General features: G+C 38.0%; 1 protein-coding gene across 13 annotated transcripts in view; it reads right to left on the bottom strand.

Annotated features, from left to right (window-relative positions):
* Positions 1-1,431: 1,431 nt before the first annotated feature.
* EIF4G3 (eukaryotic translation initiation factor 4 gamma 3) overlaps positions 1,432-13,304 on the bottom strand; it is a 336,241-nt gene continuing 324,368 nt past the window's right edge. For 10 of the 13 annotated variants that reach the window (XM_088022577.1, XM_088022578.1, XM_028090792.2 and 7 more), the window contains 4 exons: positions 10,984-11,130; positions 6,147-6,228; positions 4,118-4,264; positions 1,432-2,150 (listed from right to left, as the gene is read on the bottom strand). In XM_088022577.1, the coding sequence (XP_087878703.1) occupies positions 1,969-2,150; positions 4,118-4,264; positions 6,147-6,228; positions 10,984-11,130 (558 nt within the window). In that variant the 3' untranslated portion in view covers positions 1,432-1,968. The remainder of the gene's footprint in view (positions 2,151-4,117; positions 4,265-6,146; positions 6,229-10,983; positions 11,131-13,304) is intronic. The other 3 variants (XM_028090799.2, XM_088022579.1, XM_088022580.1) reach the window with 1 other exon arrangement.

Raw genomic sequence — 13,304 nt, 5'->3', positions numbered from 1 at the left:
TTCAGGCCCCATTTTTTATGAGAGATGCTGTCACATGTCACAAGACTTCCAGGACTTGGTTCTTCGAGAACAGCTTTCCACCACTGTGGAATGGGCTCTGTGGGTTCACGTAGCGGGATCCTGTATTGTGTTCAACTACACTCTGAAGAAAAACATTTTATTGCTATGGAAAATTTTGTTCTTGTGCTTCACAAGTCTTGCCAAGTCTCTTAATGTGGATATTTCTTCAGAGATGGAAGCCATAAGAACTCTTTGGTTATCCGGACACAAAATACAAAGACTGTTTATTTGGGAGCAGCCCTGGCTTTCTTCATAAATACATTTTGTAAGGAGATGGCCTACAAACAACTGAAATGGAAAACCATCTGTAGAGCCTGCCATTTCATAGAAGACTTAAAAACTAAAAAAACACAGTGTCCCAGTATCAGTAGGAGAAACAGGCTTAAAACACAGTTTGCTTTATACTCACCAGACTGGCTAGAGTGAACCTGAAGTTGGGAACAATGTGATTTTCACACATGGTATTGGTTTGGTTTTAAATCCCATACCCACTTTTAAAAAGCATAATTTAGCTTTGGTTTCTTTCATTCTTTAGAAGACATCTTTGGGTTTCTTAAGCATCAGAGGTAATTGGTGATTTAAAATTAGTGGTAGTAGTAGTTTCAAAGTGAATTAGTTTCCCTAGTCCTACTACACACAATGGAACACTGCTCCCATCCTGAATGCATTTCTAGCTGAAGTTGGAAAGAAGCTTCCTCTGGACTTCCCGAGGGGCTCTCCCACCCAAACAACAAGTTTCCTCCCTACCCACAAAGTAGCTTGCATTTTCCAACTGTAGACACACACACACACACACACACACACACACACACACACCCACACACACCCACCCACCCACCCTCAGGAGTGATTTGGATTAGACACACCCACACACACACACACCCACACACACACACACACACACCCACACCCACACACACACACACACACACCCCCACCCACCCTCAGGAGTGATTTGGATTAGACAACGAATAGCCAGACAGCACCTCCCAGAGATGGGCGCACATGCAGCAGCTGTCAAAAGGAGAAGTCATTTTACTTTCTTTTAAACTTGCAATGTTTGTCTTTATTTTGTTCTTTATATTTTGAAAGTGAAAAGAAATAGTATTGAGTCAATTTCTTTTTGTTTTTTTTTTTAAATATTTGTTCTATGTATTTACAAGCCTTAAAGTTGCTCTAAAGATTTCAAAAGTATTAAGAGTACTTTTCGCAGGGTAGCACTTGTTTTTTAAATTTTTTAAACAATTCTTGGAGTTCTCTGGTCCACAGCATTTCCTTCTGTTCCAAGGTTATGTATGTGTTGATTACTATTGTGATTTTTTTTTTAAATTTTCTGAAGCAAGCTGAGAGGCAGGCAGAAAGATTTGATGCCAAAAAAAAAAAAAAAAAAATCTTTCTTACCTTATTCACCCCAAACCTTTTTAAATCTGGACTAACTACTATGCTTTAAAACAAACGTGAGGTGCATCTGAAGGGGAGGGAAATTTATTTCTCTGCTTTTCTATTATACAAGTTGTTTACAGAAACTGCAAATTAAAAAATTACACTGGCATTTGCAGTCCTTAAAATAAATTAAAAAGTTCTCAACTTTTTTTTTTTGCTAAACAGATGTGTTTTTTTAAAGTATGAGTCCTTGTTTAAAAAGAAAAGATTAAAACAGAAAATATTTTCTATAAATAATACATGTATTTTGGTTTTAGTGCTCCCGCCCTCAGGTTTGAAGTTTACTTTTTTCCAGTACCTTTTTCCTCCATGATCACCTTTTTTTCTCTTTCCCCTCTCCCACTCGTGCACACGTGGGGATTTCTGCGAGAATTGGCCTTGCTGCACTGTGATTGGCGAAGACGTGAAACTTTTTAAAAAAATACTTAAATTGTTTCTTTTGTTTCGTTTTGTGTATTTGAAGCTTTAGTTATCCTCAGACTCCTCTTCAGCTTCCCGCAGCCATGTGAAGAACGCAGTGACAGATTTCAGAGCCACACCCTTCCCATTCTGCTCTGCAGGGTCCTTGCTGCTTTCCCATTTGTAGAAGGCATCCTCGGAGATCACCTCCTCATCGTATAGGCAATCAAAAAACATTCGTAGCAAATCTGCAAGAAGTAAAAATATACCATCAGTTCTAGAGGCACTGTAGTTGTGACAGAGAGATTATATTTCCAAGGAATGAATGAATGAATGCACATGGGTTCCCCTAGAGAAGAATATCCATAACAATTCATCATACTCCCTCTTTATAGTATGGTATAATAGCAAAAACGACTTGTCTAAAGAACAGGAAAAAGATTTAAGCAATCTAAATTATTTTTATTGCTATTACTTTGTTCAGTTTGAACTATTTTCTGATAGTGCTGAGATGTTTGATATTATGTAGTTCTCAAACTACACACTATAAAAATTAAATACACGAATAACTACTTTCTTTATACATTCTCCATTGTTTGAAATTTTACAATAAAAATATGTAATTTTTACAAATTTTGGAAGAAAAGGGCAGAAGGTACTTCCCCCCCTTCTAATGTTGCTTTCAAACTGGAAAGAGTAATAATTTATATGGAAAATATGGGTAAAATAGTTTTTACTATTTTACTTATCTGGATTTTATCCAGAGAAACAACAGCCTGTTTTTTTCAATGCCCAGATGATCTGGGCAAATTTAATTTTCTGTTTTGCTCCCACAGTGGAAACTCAGCTTATGTTATTGTTCAAAAAAGAGAAAAAGCTGGTAATTTTTATTACCAATTTTATTAAAAATAAAAACCTTTATTTTTAACCCCTTCATTATGGGCTCTTAAGTTCATTTAAAGTCAGCCTCCATTCATATGAACAGAAGGAGGCAACAGAATAAACAATAACTGATAATAAATATTAGGCTTAAAATGAGTCATATTAAATTTTTTCTTTGGATTTATCTTTGTAATTTTATTAGTTAAGCTAATACTGAAATCACTTTTCATTCTCTAAACCCTGGTTGGCCTATGGGGAAATGGAAACAAGTGGCCAAAATTCTATTGATGGTAAATCTGGAATTAAACATCTCTCCAGGGATTATTAAAGCTGATTATTATGGGAGACACTTTGGCTGGGAGCATATAGCATCAATTTCATCTCTCGAAAAGTGAATGAGTCCTCATCCTATAAGAACAGAAAAAGGAAGTCATGATGTTAAATGACCCTCCAAAGGTCTTGAGAGAGAGAAACAAAATCAGTTAATTCTGATTCAGACTTAGATGTCTCCTCAGTTACAGCCTGAGGATTATTTGTTTTGATCTTTTCCTTTATCTCCTAGAGGAATTCATCAGCACTAGCAAACAAGGAAAGCCCAGCAACAGATACAACCTAAGCAAGTACCAAAGAGCTACTTCAATGTCAGCTCTGAAACTGCCCTGTACTACTATCCACTTTCACAAGTTTCAACTGAATTTTCAAGATTTAATACAATTCAGTTAATTTACCAATATCACTAAGACTTGGGTGGTCCAGGTTACCTTATTTGTCTGGTTAGCAAAGAATTAATCATAACCCTGAAGTGAAAATTAGTCTAAAACACCTTAATGTCTTTGTTGGGTGTCTGAGGATTCTGAAGAGTATCATCCTCTTTCATGACTAAGACCTGTGTCAAAGAAGGTGAAAGACTGTAATGCACGCATGCTATCACCACAATGCTCTGCATTATCCAAAAGGGTAGCCACTAACCACGTGCGGCTATTTACATTTAAATTAAATAAAATTTAAAATTAAGCTCCTTAGTCACAATAGGCACATTCACAAGTGCTCAAGTGAATATACTGTACCATACTGCATGGTACACATTTCCATCACTTAGGCAGACTTGCCCTATAGTGAGGATTAAATCTCTAATATAAATTAATTTTATTACCATTTTCTCACAGAAGTCAAGTACATAAAAAATCCAGGTTTATTAAAGTTGTTGGTTATCTGTGTTTTTGTTAGTAGTGATTCTTCTATTATTTGCTGTTCAAAACCCATCAAAGCATTTCTGAAGTCCTGACTTGGATAAATCTCACCCACTGGTTGGGTTTGTAAGAGGTAAACTTACTGGCAGGTTGATCAAGTTTTACTATTGATGCTTGTAGTGCATAAAGTGCTTGCAGTTCCTTCTCTGTATCTGAGTCTAGGTACTTGAGTAAGATCGGCACTCTCTGCTTGATAACAGCAGTGTCCACTCGGAAGGTAGAACAGTCAGCTACAGGTGATACAAGAACTAAGCGTTACATTTAAGGAGTTAACACAGCCATTTTTAATTTTCTGAGTTGGTAAGATGTGATTACAAGGAAAGTGGAAGCAAGGGGGGGGGTCCAAGGAAAAGATTTTGAAATCTAAGATATTCTGAAATGAATGGGATATTCTTCCTGAAATAATAAAAATACACGGAGGGGGGATGTTTTTTGAGCGCTGGGTTCCCTAAAAACAAGTGCACCCAATTCTTTATCTTTAATCATAATGAAACAGGGACAGTGGTTTTGTGACATTCCAAACTATAAAAGAAACATTAAAAAGGAAATTAAAGTGATAGTTCATGCTAATCTTTTCAGAAGGGTAAAACGGAACCATTTTATTATTACTAGGAGGGCGAGGACTAACTCTAACAGTGGCAAACAACACATACAATTTAGGCCTTCTGGGGTAAAGGCACAGTAAAAAGAGGTTGAGGAAATCTCATCCTCAATGCCAAGAAGCATAACATTTTATCTCCTCTGTAAGTGAGCACTGGGTACAATCTTGTTTTTTTAAAGCAGCTTTTATCCTTTCCAACTGCGACTTTATTTTTTAAAATATTTACTTTGAGAGAGAACGCATGAGGGAGCATGGGGTGGGGGGGAGGGGCAGAGGGAGAGGGAGAGGGACAGAGAGAATCTCAAGCAGACTCCCTGCTGAGCAAGGAGCGCAACATGGGGTTTGATCTCATGACCCTGAGATCATGACCTGAACTGAAATCAAGAGTTGGACACTTAACTGACTGAGCCACCAGGCACCTCTACAGCTGTGATTTTAAAACACCAGTCTTATGAGGCGCCTGGGTGGCTCAGTCAGTTGACTGTTTCACTCTTGTTCTCAGCTCAGGTCGTGATCTAAAGGGTCATGAGATCAAGCCCCACATTGGGCTCTGTGCTCAGCGTGTCCCTCTCCCTCTGCCTTTCCCCCCCGCTTGCTCTTGCTCTCTCTCTCTCAAATAAATCTTAAAAAAAAACAAAAAACTCCAAAAAAACCAAAAACACCAGCCTTACAGTTCCATAGATACTGGAAATGACTTAAGACGTTTTTATATAAAAGACTTTCTATTAGCTTGTTATTTACCTCATTAAAGACCTAACACTGAAAAAACATTCATCTGACAAAAAAATCTTAGAATATAATTCTGAAGCTATCTTCTACAATGATGACAGACCTGAAATTCCGAACAACTTTTGAGCCGATGGGACTTTTTTCTGTACTGCAGTGACAGAAATGTGAATTTCTATCAGGCTAGGTGGATGATCTCATTCAATATTGTTGAATACTATATGCAGCTTAAATACTTAGGGTTTCTACCAACCCTAATCCTATCCACCTATGTGATTAACAATGACATTGTCTTATCATCTAAGGTCAACATAAAGCAAAAGAAACAATTTTCTTCTTTCCTCATATGTTTTTATATAAAATGGCTTTTCTGTTGAAATGACGAATCCTTCATTGATATTAGGTTAAGAATATTCAACCCATTCATTATAAATCTTGAATGGAAGATGGAGGAGGCTTCGCATACTGGAGGTGAAAGGTAAAGGTAAAACCACATCCAACAGAGAAGGAAACAACCCAAGTGCCATGTACCCACTTTCTCCTGAATCGGAAGAACAAAAGGCATACAGTACTGCTCAGATCTGGGCTTTCTATAGGCACAGCAGCTAATCAGCCCCCTGCTTGAGACAGCCAGGCATCGTAGACAGAAATGGCACCCAGTGGCACAAGAAAATGAGTTTCACAGGGCAAATTTTGAAGACAACATAAACTCAGATCCGTATCATCAGCAGTTAACATACCGGGGGTTTCAGATGTTAAGAGCTGCCTTCAGAAATGTTACTTACCTATAATAGCTGCTTTACAAACGGCTGTCATTAAAGCTCTAAGGAATGTAGGTGAACTCATCTGGCTTTCATCTAGATTAGCCTGAAATCAAAAGTAAATGGAACAGTTAAAAGTACCCTTGCACATCAGAGAAATTACTTCTCTTACACCAGGCCTCATCTGGCACTAGGGAGAGATGGGGGTCACATTCAACATTCTTGTAAAAATTAATCTTAATTCATTGGAAAATACCTGGGCTACCACCAGTTCTGTCTGAAAATGTTCCTAGGTAGCAACATTTAGTTTTCAGAGAGCTTACTGCTGCTTATGTTTTGCTCAATTATACAGTGCTGTGCACTATGTGCATATGGAAGTACAACCATTTAAAAACATATTTCTTCCTCAATAAATAACTCATATTAAGATGATCTCACCCCAGTGTGTTTTAGAGACTACTTTTCTGAGTAGTGTGCAACAATTTTTAGATGTGCTAACATTGCTTTTTTATCTTAACTTTAATGTGAACTAGAGATTAAACTCAAGCATTGTCTCACATCTTTCAGGTGGTGGTGAGAAAAATATTACTTTTCTAAGGATGGCAGAAAAAATGTATTTAGAGATATGGTAAGTAGAGTAAACGGGGCCTCAAATTTGTTTCTTAGTTTCTCTTAAGATCTTCTTAAAAAAAGAAAGATCTTGCTATAAAACACTGTACTAAGCCAGATGAATAGCAAAAGGAAAACACAAAAGGAGACATTTTCTAGGAAGGTATTTCAAATACTTTTCAAAGTTTATGTTCCTATGCTTGTGAACAGAATTAATGCTTGTCTCAGCTTCTTTTAATAGCACAGCATAGTATTTTCCACTGGGACAGCCTTAAAATGACTGGCCAGGAACAAACTTAGAATGTCATTATAAACCTCTGTGTTAGAAAGCTAAGAATTTCAAAGATATTTGGAGATCAGTAAAATGTTTATGAATTTTAAAACTGACACAGATTAACTAGCTGCTCTTTGTTGAATACCTAACCTCATACATCACTTGGTGAGAGCCAAGTTAAGAGGGGTTAACAAGTCAGATGGCCAGCTCTGCAGGATACCAGCAGCACTGCACATGGTGGGCTGTGTTACAGTAAGAGATTTCATTACCAATCTTTTCCAAAAGAACAGAAACGTGGTGCTACTGCTAACACCTGAGCATGGGGACAGGATGGGGCAATAGCCACATACAAAAGATTTGATGATTTATGTGTTATAGCCAGTTGCTGGTTTACACCTTGTAAAACAAACTTTATTTAGACTGAAGCCAGGCTGGTCTAGGCCCAGAAATTACTTTCACAAAGTGTGAACAATTATTTTTGAAGAATAAAAAATGAGAGAATAAAAACACACCATTACTTTTTGGTTCAACAATACTTTAAAAATAAGTTAGTAGAGCTATTTCAAGTACTGAATATCATCTGAAATTCCCAAATACTTCTGAAAAAATATGAACAAATTAGCTAAAAAGAATTAGATAATAAATACCACTTCCAAACCATTTGACTGTTTCTTATAAAGAAATAAACTGCATATTGCTTCTACCAAATAAAGCTAAATATTGTAACTCTAATATTTAAGAATAGAACAGACCTGAAGAATAGTGTCGAGAACACTATAGATTAAGCAAAAATCTTTTTTTTAAAGATTTTATTTATTTATTTGAGAGAGAGAGAGAACAAGCAGGGGGAGCAGCAGAGGGAGAGGAAGAAGCAGGCTCTCTGCTGAGCAGGGAGCCCAATGAGGGACTTGATCCTGGGACCCTGGGATCATGACCTGAGCGGAAGGCAGATGCTTAACCAAATGAGCCACCCAGGCGCCCCAGATTAAGCAAAGATCTTAACAAAAATGGGAAGAACAAGAAGGCAGATGGGTCTGCTAACTGGGTAAGCAAACTCAGATTTACATAATTCTGGTATCAGACACAGAGCAACAAATGTCTTCATGTACTATGAGCTCAACTACTATTACATTTTTGTTTTTTCTTTCTCTCCTTTAAAAGTCATCTTTATTAGTATAATCTACATTCGGTGAAATTTACCCTTTGTCTTCTCTGTAAGGATAACAATTGTTGGTCCACAATAGGCAGAATAAATAGTGATATAAAAAAATGAAGCCCAACATCAATGAAGAGGTGAAAATGGCATCATTTTGCGATACATAAGAACATAAAAGACCAAATGGTTGAAATGATGGGATCTATGAAAAATCATGGCAAAAAAGAATAATGTTAAATATGTAAACACTGGATTTCTATTTTTTTTTAAAGATTTTATTTATTTACTTGAGAAAGAGAGAGATAGAGAGCATGAGCAGGGAGGAAGAGCAGGGGGAGAGGGAGAAGCAGGTCCCCCAAAGAGCAGGGAGCCCAAAGTGGGGCTCCATCCCATTACCCTAGGATCATGACCTGAGCCACTGGCAGAAGCTTAACCGACTGGGCCACCCAGGTGCCCACTGACTGGATTTTTAAACAGAAAACAAGGCACGTCGATAACATACCAGAAAGGCTGATGCTGATTCTATGCTAAATCCTACAACAAACTACCACATAAATGGCTTAAAAGTCTTAAGAGAGAAAAGAGATGGTTATGCCAAGAGGAGTAAGTAAGTACATGAAAAACAAGTGATGCTAAACTAACCTTTCCTTTTCTGATTTGATTAGTATATGGCAGCTCAGATGGATATAGGTATATATTCACTGGACTTCAGCAAGGCTTCTGACAAACTATGTAATGGCAGCTATACCCTTGTGGGCAAGATGAAAAGATAAAATAGACAGTAAAATGATGTGAAATAATAAACAGGTTAACAGCTGGAAGTGTCCATGGGGGAAGGGGTGGGATCTTGTCCCTGAAAGGAAGCTACTTTGCCCCATTCACATATTTTACCCATAACTTGGAAGGGGATAAAGTTGATTGCATTAATGAAATGCAAGGAGGATACAAAGTGAAAAAGATGGCAAGGAAGTTTTATGGCCAAAGTCAGATTCTAAACTGTCCTGATAGACAAAAACTCGTATCTTATTTAAGCAGATGAACATAAGCAGAAATAATTGTTAAAAGCCCCATTCTGGTTCCAAAACCAAATGCATTAAAGTTCCAGATGGTAGAGATAACTAAACTGAGGAACATTAAAGAATGGGTACTATATGACTGAAAGAGCAGTCTGAGTTCAGCTGGTGAGTCTGAAGCAGAGTCCAAAACAAAAAATGCAACAGCACTGCCTAACTCCACACTGTTGCATCACATCTGGCAATCATGCTCAATTTGCACATGCCACTTGTGAGAGGGATACTGAAAATCCAGGCTGTTTGGATAAGAGTAACCAGACAAGAGTCTGGATATCAAGATTTCAAGAAAGGATGAGAGAACCTAGAGAGGGAGACAGGAATATAATAGTAAACTATTACAATTAATTAAAAGATTCTCAACTAGGTGACAGGATAGACTTACCATCCTGAATAGACATGGAGGAAAATAGATTTAAAAAAACCCCAAATTATCAGAAGTTTCATTATTTCTCAATGCCTAAGAGTGGATAAAGAATTAACAAGCCATTACAAAGACGACAAAAAAGGATTTATCCAAGAGGGAGAGGACCAGATTAGCCATCCATGACTTTCAACTTGGATTATTATATGATCCCATGAAAAATGTGTACAAATAAAACATACTTATATAAACAAGAATCACTAAAGGAAAACAGTAGCAGATTAAAAAGAGACATGATCAATAGACTCCACAAGAAAAATAAGGTATAAAATTTTCAGAAGGGAGAATTACTATGAAGATGAAAGCCAACACAAGTCACAGTAACTATGTATTATTTATTAATTTCACCCAGAATAGTATTTAAAATGCAGGAACATTTAGAAAAAATATGTATTTTTTTAATTAAAGATTTTCATTTATTTATTTGAGAGAGAGAGAGAGAAGAAAAGAAAGGGAGGGTAAGAGGGAGAAGCAGACTCCCTGCTGAGCAGAGAGCCTGATGTGGGGCTCGATCCCAGGACCCTGGGATCATGACCTGAGCCGAATGCATGTGCTTAACTGACTAACCCACCCAGGCACCCAAAATGTCTATTTTTTGAATAGTAAAATGTAGGGTATATTCTAAACTGAGAGACCCAGAAAAATGGCTTCTGTTTTGAATAGTTTTACTTGACCTTGTAAAAGACTGTAAATCTTATAAAAATAAAAAACAGCCTTATAGTTTCAAATACACATACATGAAAAAATAAAAACTAACTTAATGTTAAATACTCCTATTAAGTGAAAGGGAAGATACAGGCATGCCTTGTTTTATTGTGCTTTGCTTTATCGTACTTCAGTGATACTGTGTTTTTTACAAAATGAAGGTTTATAGCAACACTGCATCAAGCAATTCTATCAGCACCATTTGTCCAACAGTATTTGCTCACTTCTGTGTGTCACATCTGGGTAATCCTCACAGTATTTTAAACTATTTTATTATTATTGTATTTGTTATAATGATCTGTGATCAGTGATTATGACTCAATGAAAGCTCAGATGATGGTTAGAATTTTTTGGCAATAAAGTATTTTTCTTTAAGATATTATGTACTTTTTAAAGATATAATGCTATTACAGACTTAATAGACTACAGTATTGTGTGAACATAACTTTAAATGCACTGAGAAAACAAAAAATTAATTTGACTTGCTTTACTGCAATATTCGCTTTATTGTGGTCTGGAACTGAGCCCGCACTATCTCTGAGGTGTGCCGGTATGTGAATGTAAGTGAGCCCACAAGACTCGTTCTTGCAGAGATATCAGGGAAGGTGACATAATCTCTATACCTCTACCCAGTCAAAGATCTGTTCATCGTTCGCTTTGTCCTCAATAATGAGTTTCTCGAGTCGCTTATACAGCTCTTCAGCAGAGAGTTCTTTTTTTGAAAGTGCTTCAGAGGAACAGGAACTATCAGACTCTATGAAGTCCAACTTCTGAAACATAAAATGTTATATGTATTAATAATGTAAGTCAGTATTAGGAACAACCTGAGATGAAAACAAAGTCATGGGCTGTACGTTTTATTTTACACAGAGTCAAAATGATCAGCAGAAGCCATTTTTTATTTATAATTCTCTAAGACTCTCACCTCCACTACCTTTCTGAATATTTCTCCAACTTTTTAAAAAATATTAGAGATCTAGATTTTATCAGATCCATGAACAAAATTTTAAAAAGCAGTCATAATATAAAATAGCAGCTCCCAGTAACTTCTTCAAGTTTTATGTTCTTCAGAAGTTGACTCAATTCAGTTTGCGCTTCATTCTTGGAAGCTTCATCAAAATTCTCCACAAGATCTGGAACTTCATCATCATCATCCTCTCTGGTAGCAAGTGGTGCTTTTCCATCCACAGATTGTTTGGGCAGAGCTTCAGCCAGTCTCTTCAACTAGTCAGACTGTCTGCACCGAGTTGGTTTAAGATACTGGGTAGCATTTCTGTCAGCCTCTTTGTCTCAGCATGGCCTGTAATGGTGAAAGTGTTCGCTGCCAGTGATGCCTGAACTTTGGGGTTGTTAAAATGGATCACTGTTCCTTGGTTTGTGAACATATTCACTTCTTCAATACCAGAGATATTGTTTACCCCTAACTTCTTTAAGGAGAACTGAAGTTTTTTATCATCTGCTGTAGCCGTTCTATGAACCACCTTCTTCTTTCGGCGAGCATTTCCTTTCCCACCAATGCGCACTTGTGCTTGCAGTTTGGCGAGTTTCTCCTGGTTCATGATAGTTTCTTTCATCTTGTTGGAGCGGAAATGGGACCGTGCAGGGGAACAGGGTTGGCACTTAGGGGGTCTCGGGCGGACCAGCTGAGATTAGGTGCACACACGCGGGGACGCAAGATGGCAGCTTCTCTAACTTTTTATATTGTCTATCTCTGATGCTCCTTAAGAACAAAAAACCAGCAAGACCCCAAGAATTGTCTCAGAGGCTATGCTCACCCCAAATCATTCAGTTGTGCTCTTGGCAGTGACATAACTCTATGGCAGGGCAGGAATACTAACAGTACAATTTAACTCCTTCTGCAGCCTATGGTTTAATACCAGTACTGCCACAGAACAGCTGTCAAAAGTTCTAAATTTGGTGAAGTCCTTCAAACACCTCGTGACCACTGTGAATCTAAGAGAAATGATGCCATGTTATAAAATTCCTCAACAACTAGTGTATTGTATGGAGGACAACAAAAATGAAGGGTTTTATCAGTATTGCACAAAAGACCTTTTTCCTCACAAAAATCATTCAATTCCAAAGGACTGAATATTCTCGTATGGAGAAAGACTGTAAATATGTAGTCACTGCAATGAACCACATCATCATGGCCTGTGTGGGTCCAACCCAATGCAGACATGCCTTTGCGTCAGCCTTCAGAGCACCATCCACACACACTGTTCATGGCGTGCTGCAGGCATAGAGGGCCTCTGGAAAGCTCCCTGAACACACATAAGGAGCTCTGCAGCCCTGTTAGGAGCACTGGCTCCCCTGTCTTCAGATGCTGGCAGTCCAAGACTACTCTCATTTTGTTCTTAAATACTTGATAAGAGTTATCTGGCTGTTGTCTCACATCCATGACAATCACCTTGGAAAGTGTAAAAACAAGTGTACACGCTTTCAAATTCTCCCAGAACACTGGCTCGCTCTACCACGTATTTAAGTCCTAAGGCCCCCACAAGAGGCAGCTTGATGGAGCACAGACACATGGACTTGAGAGTCAGAGATGGGGGTGAGGGTGGGGATTGGGAGTTCTGTTCTGACTCAGCTACTACTTCTACTGGGGGGACTTGTTCTAAGATGGGAAGACCACCACCAACCTCAGCCAGTTCCAAGGGCTCAGTGCACTAAGAATGTTCACCAGGCTGGGCACCAACAGGGCTCTAGGAGCATACACCTGCTAGCGCCACCCACTAACCTGGAAGGGAAAAGCCCCATACCAGCAGGACCATACACTGTTTCCACTGCATAACACTGTGCTGCTCATACACTAATCTGAGCTGCTTTTATGATCCTGATGCCAGTTATACAAAGTATAAGCATCATAGTTGCCCTCACAGTACTTACATGTGAGCAAAAAAAAAAAAAAAAAAAAATTCAGAGATTTGACATACCCTATTTC

This window comes from Eumetopias jubatus, unplaced genomic scaffold, assembly GCF_037043125.1.
Source record: "Eumetopias jubatus isolate StellerSeaLion01/CBP00866 unplaced genomic scaffold, mEumJub1_p1.0 scaffold_4, whole genome shotgun sequence".
NCBI classification, from domain to species: domain Eukaryota; kingdom Metazoa; phylum Chordata; class Mammalia; order Carnivora; family Otariidae; genus Eumetopias; species Eumetopias jubatus.
This window is presented reverse-complemented; position numbering and strand designations above follow the sequence as displayed.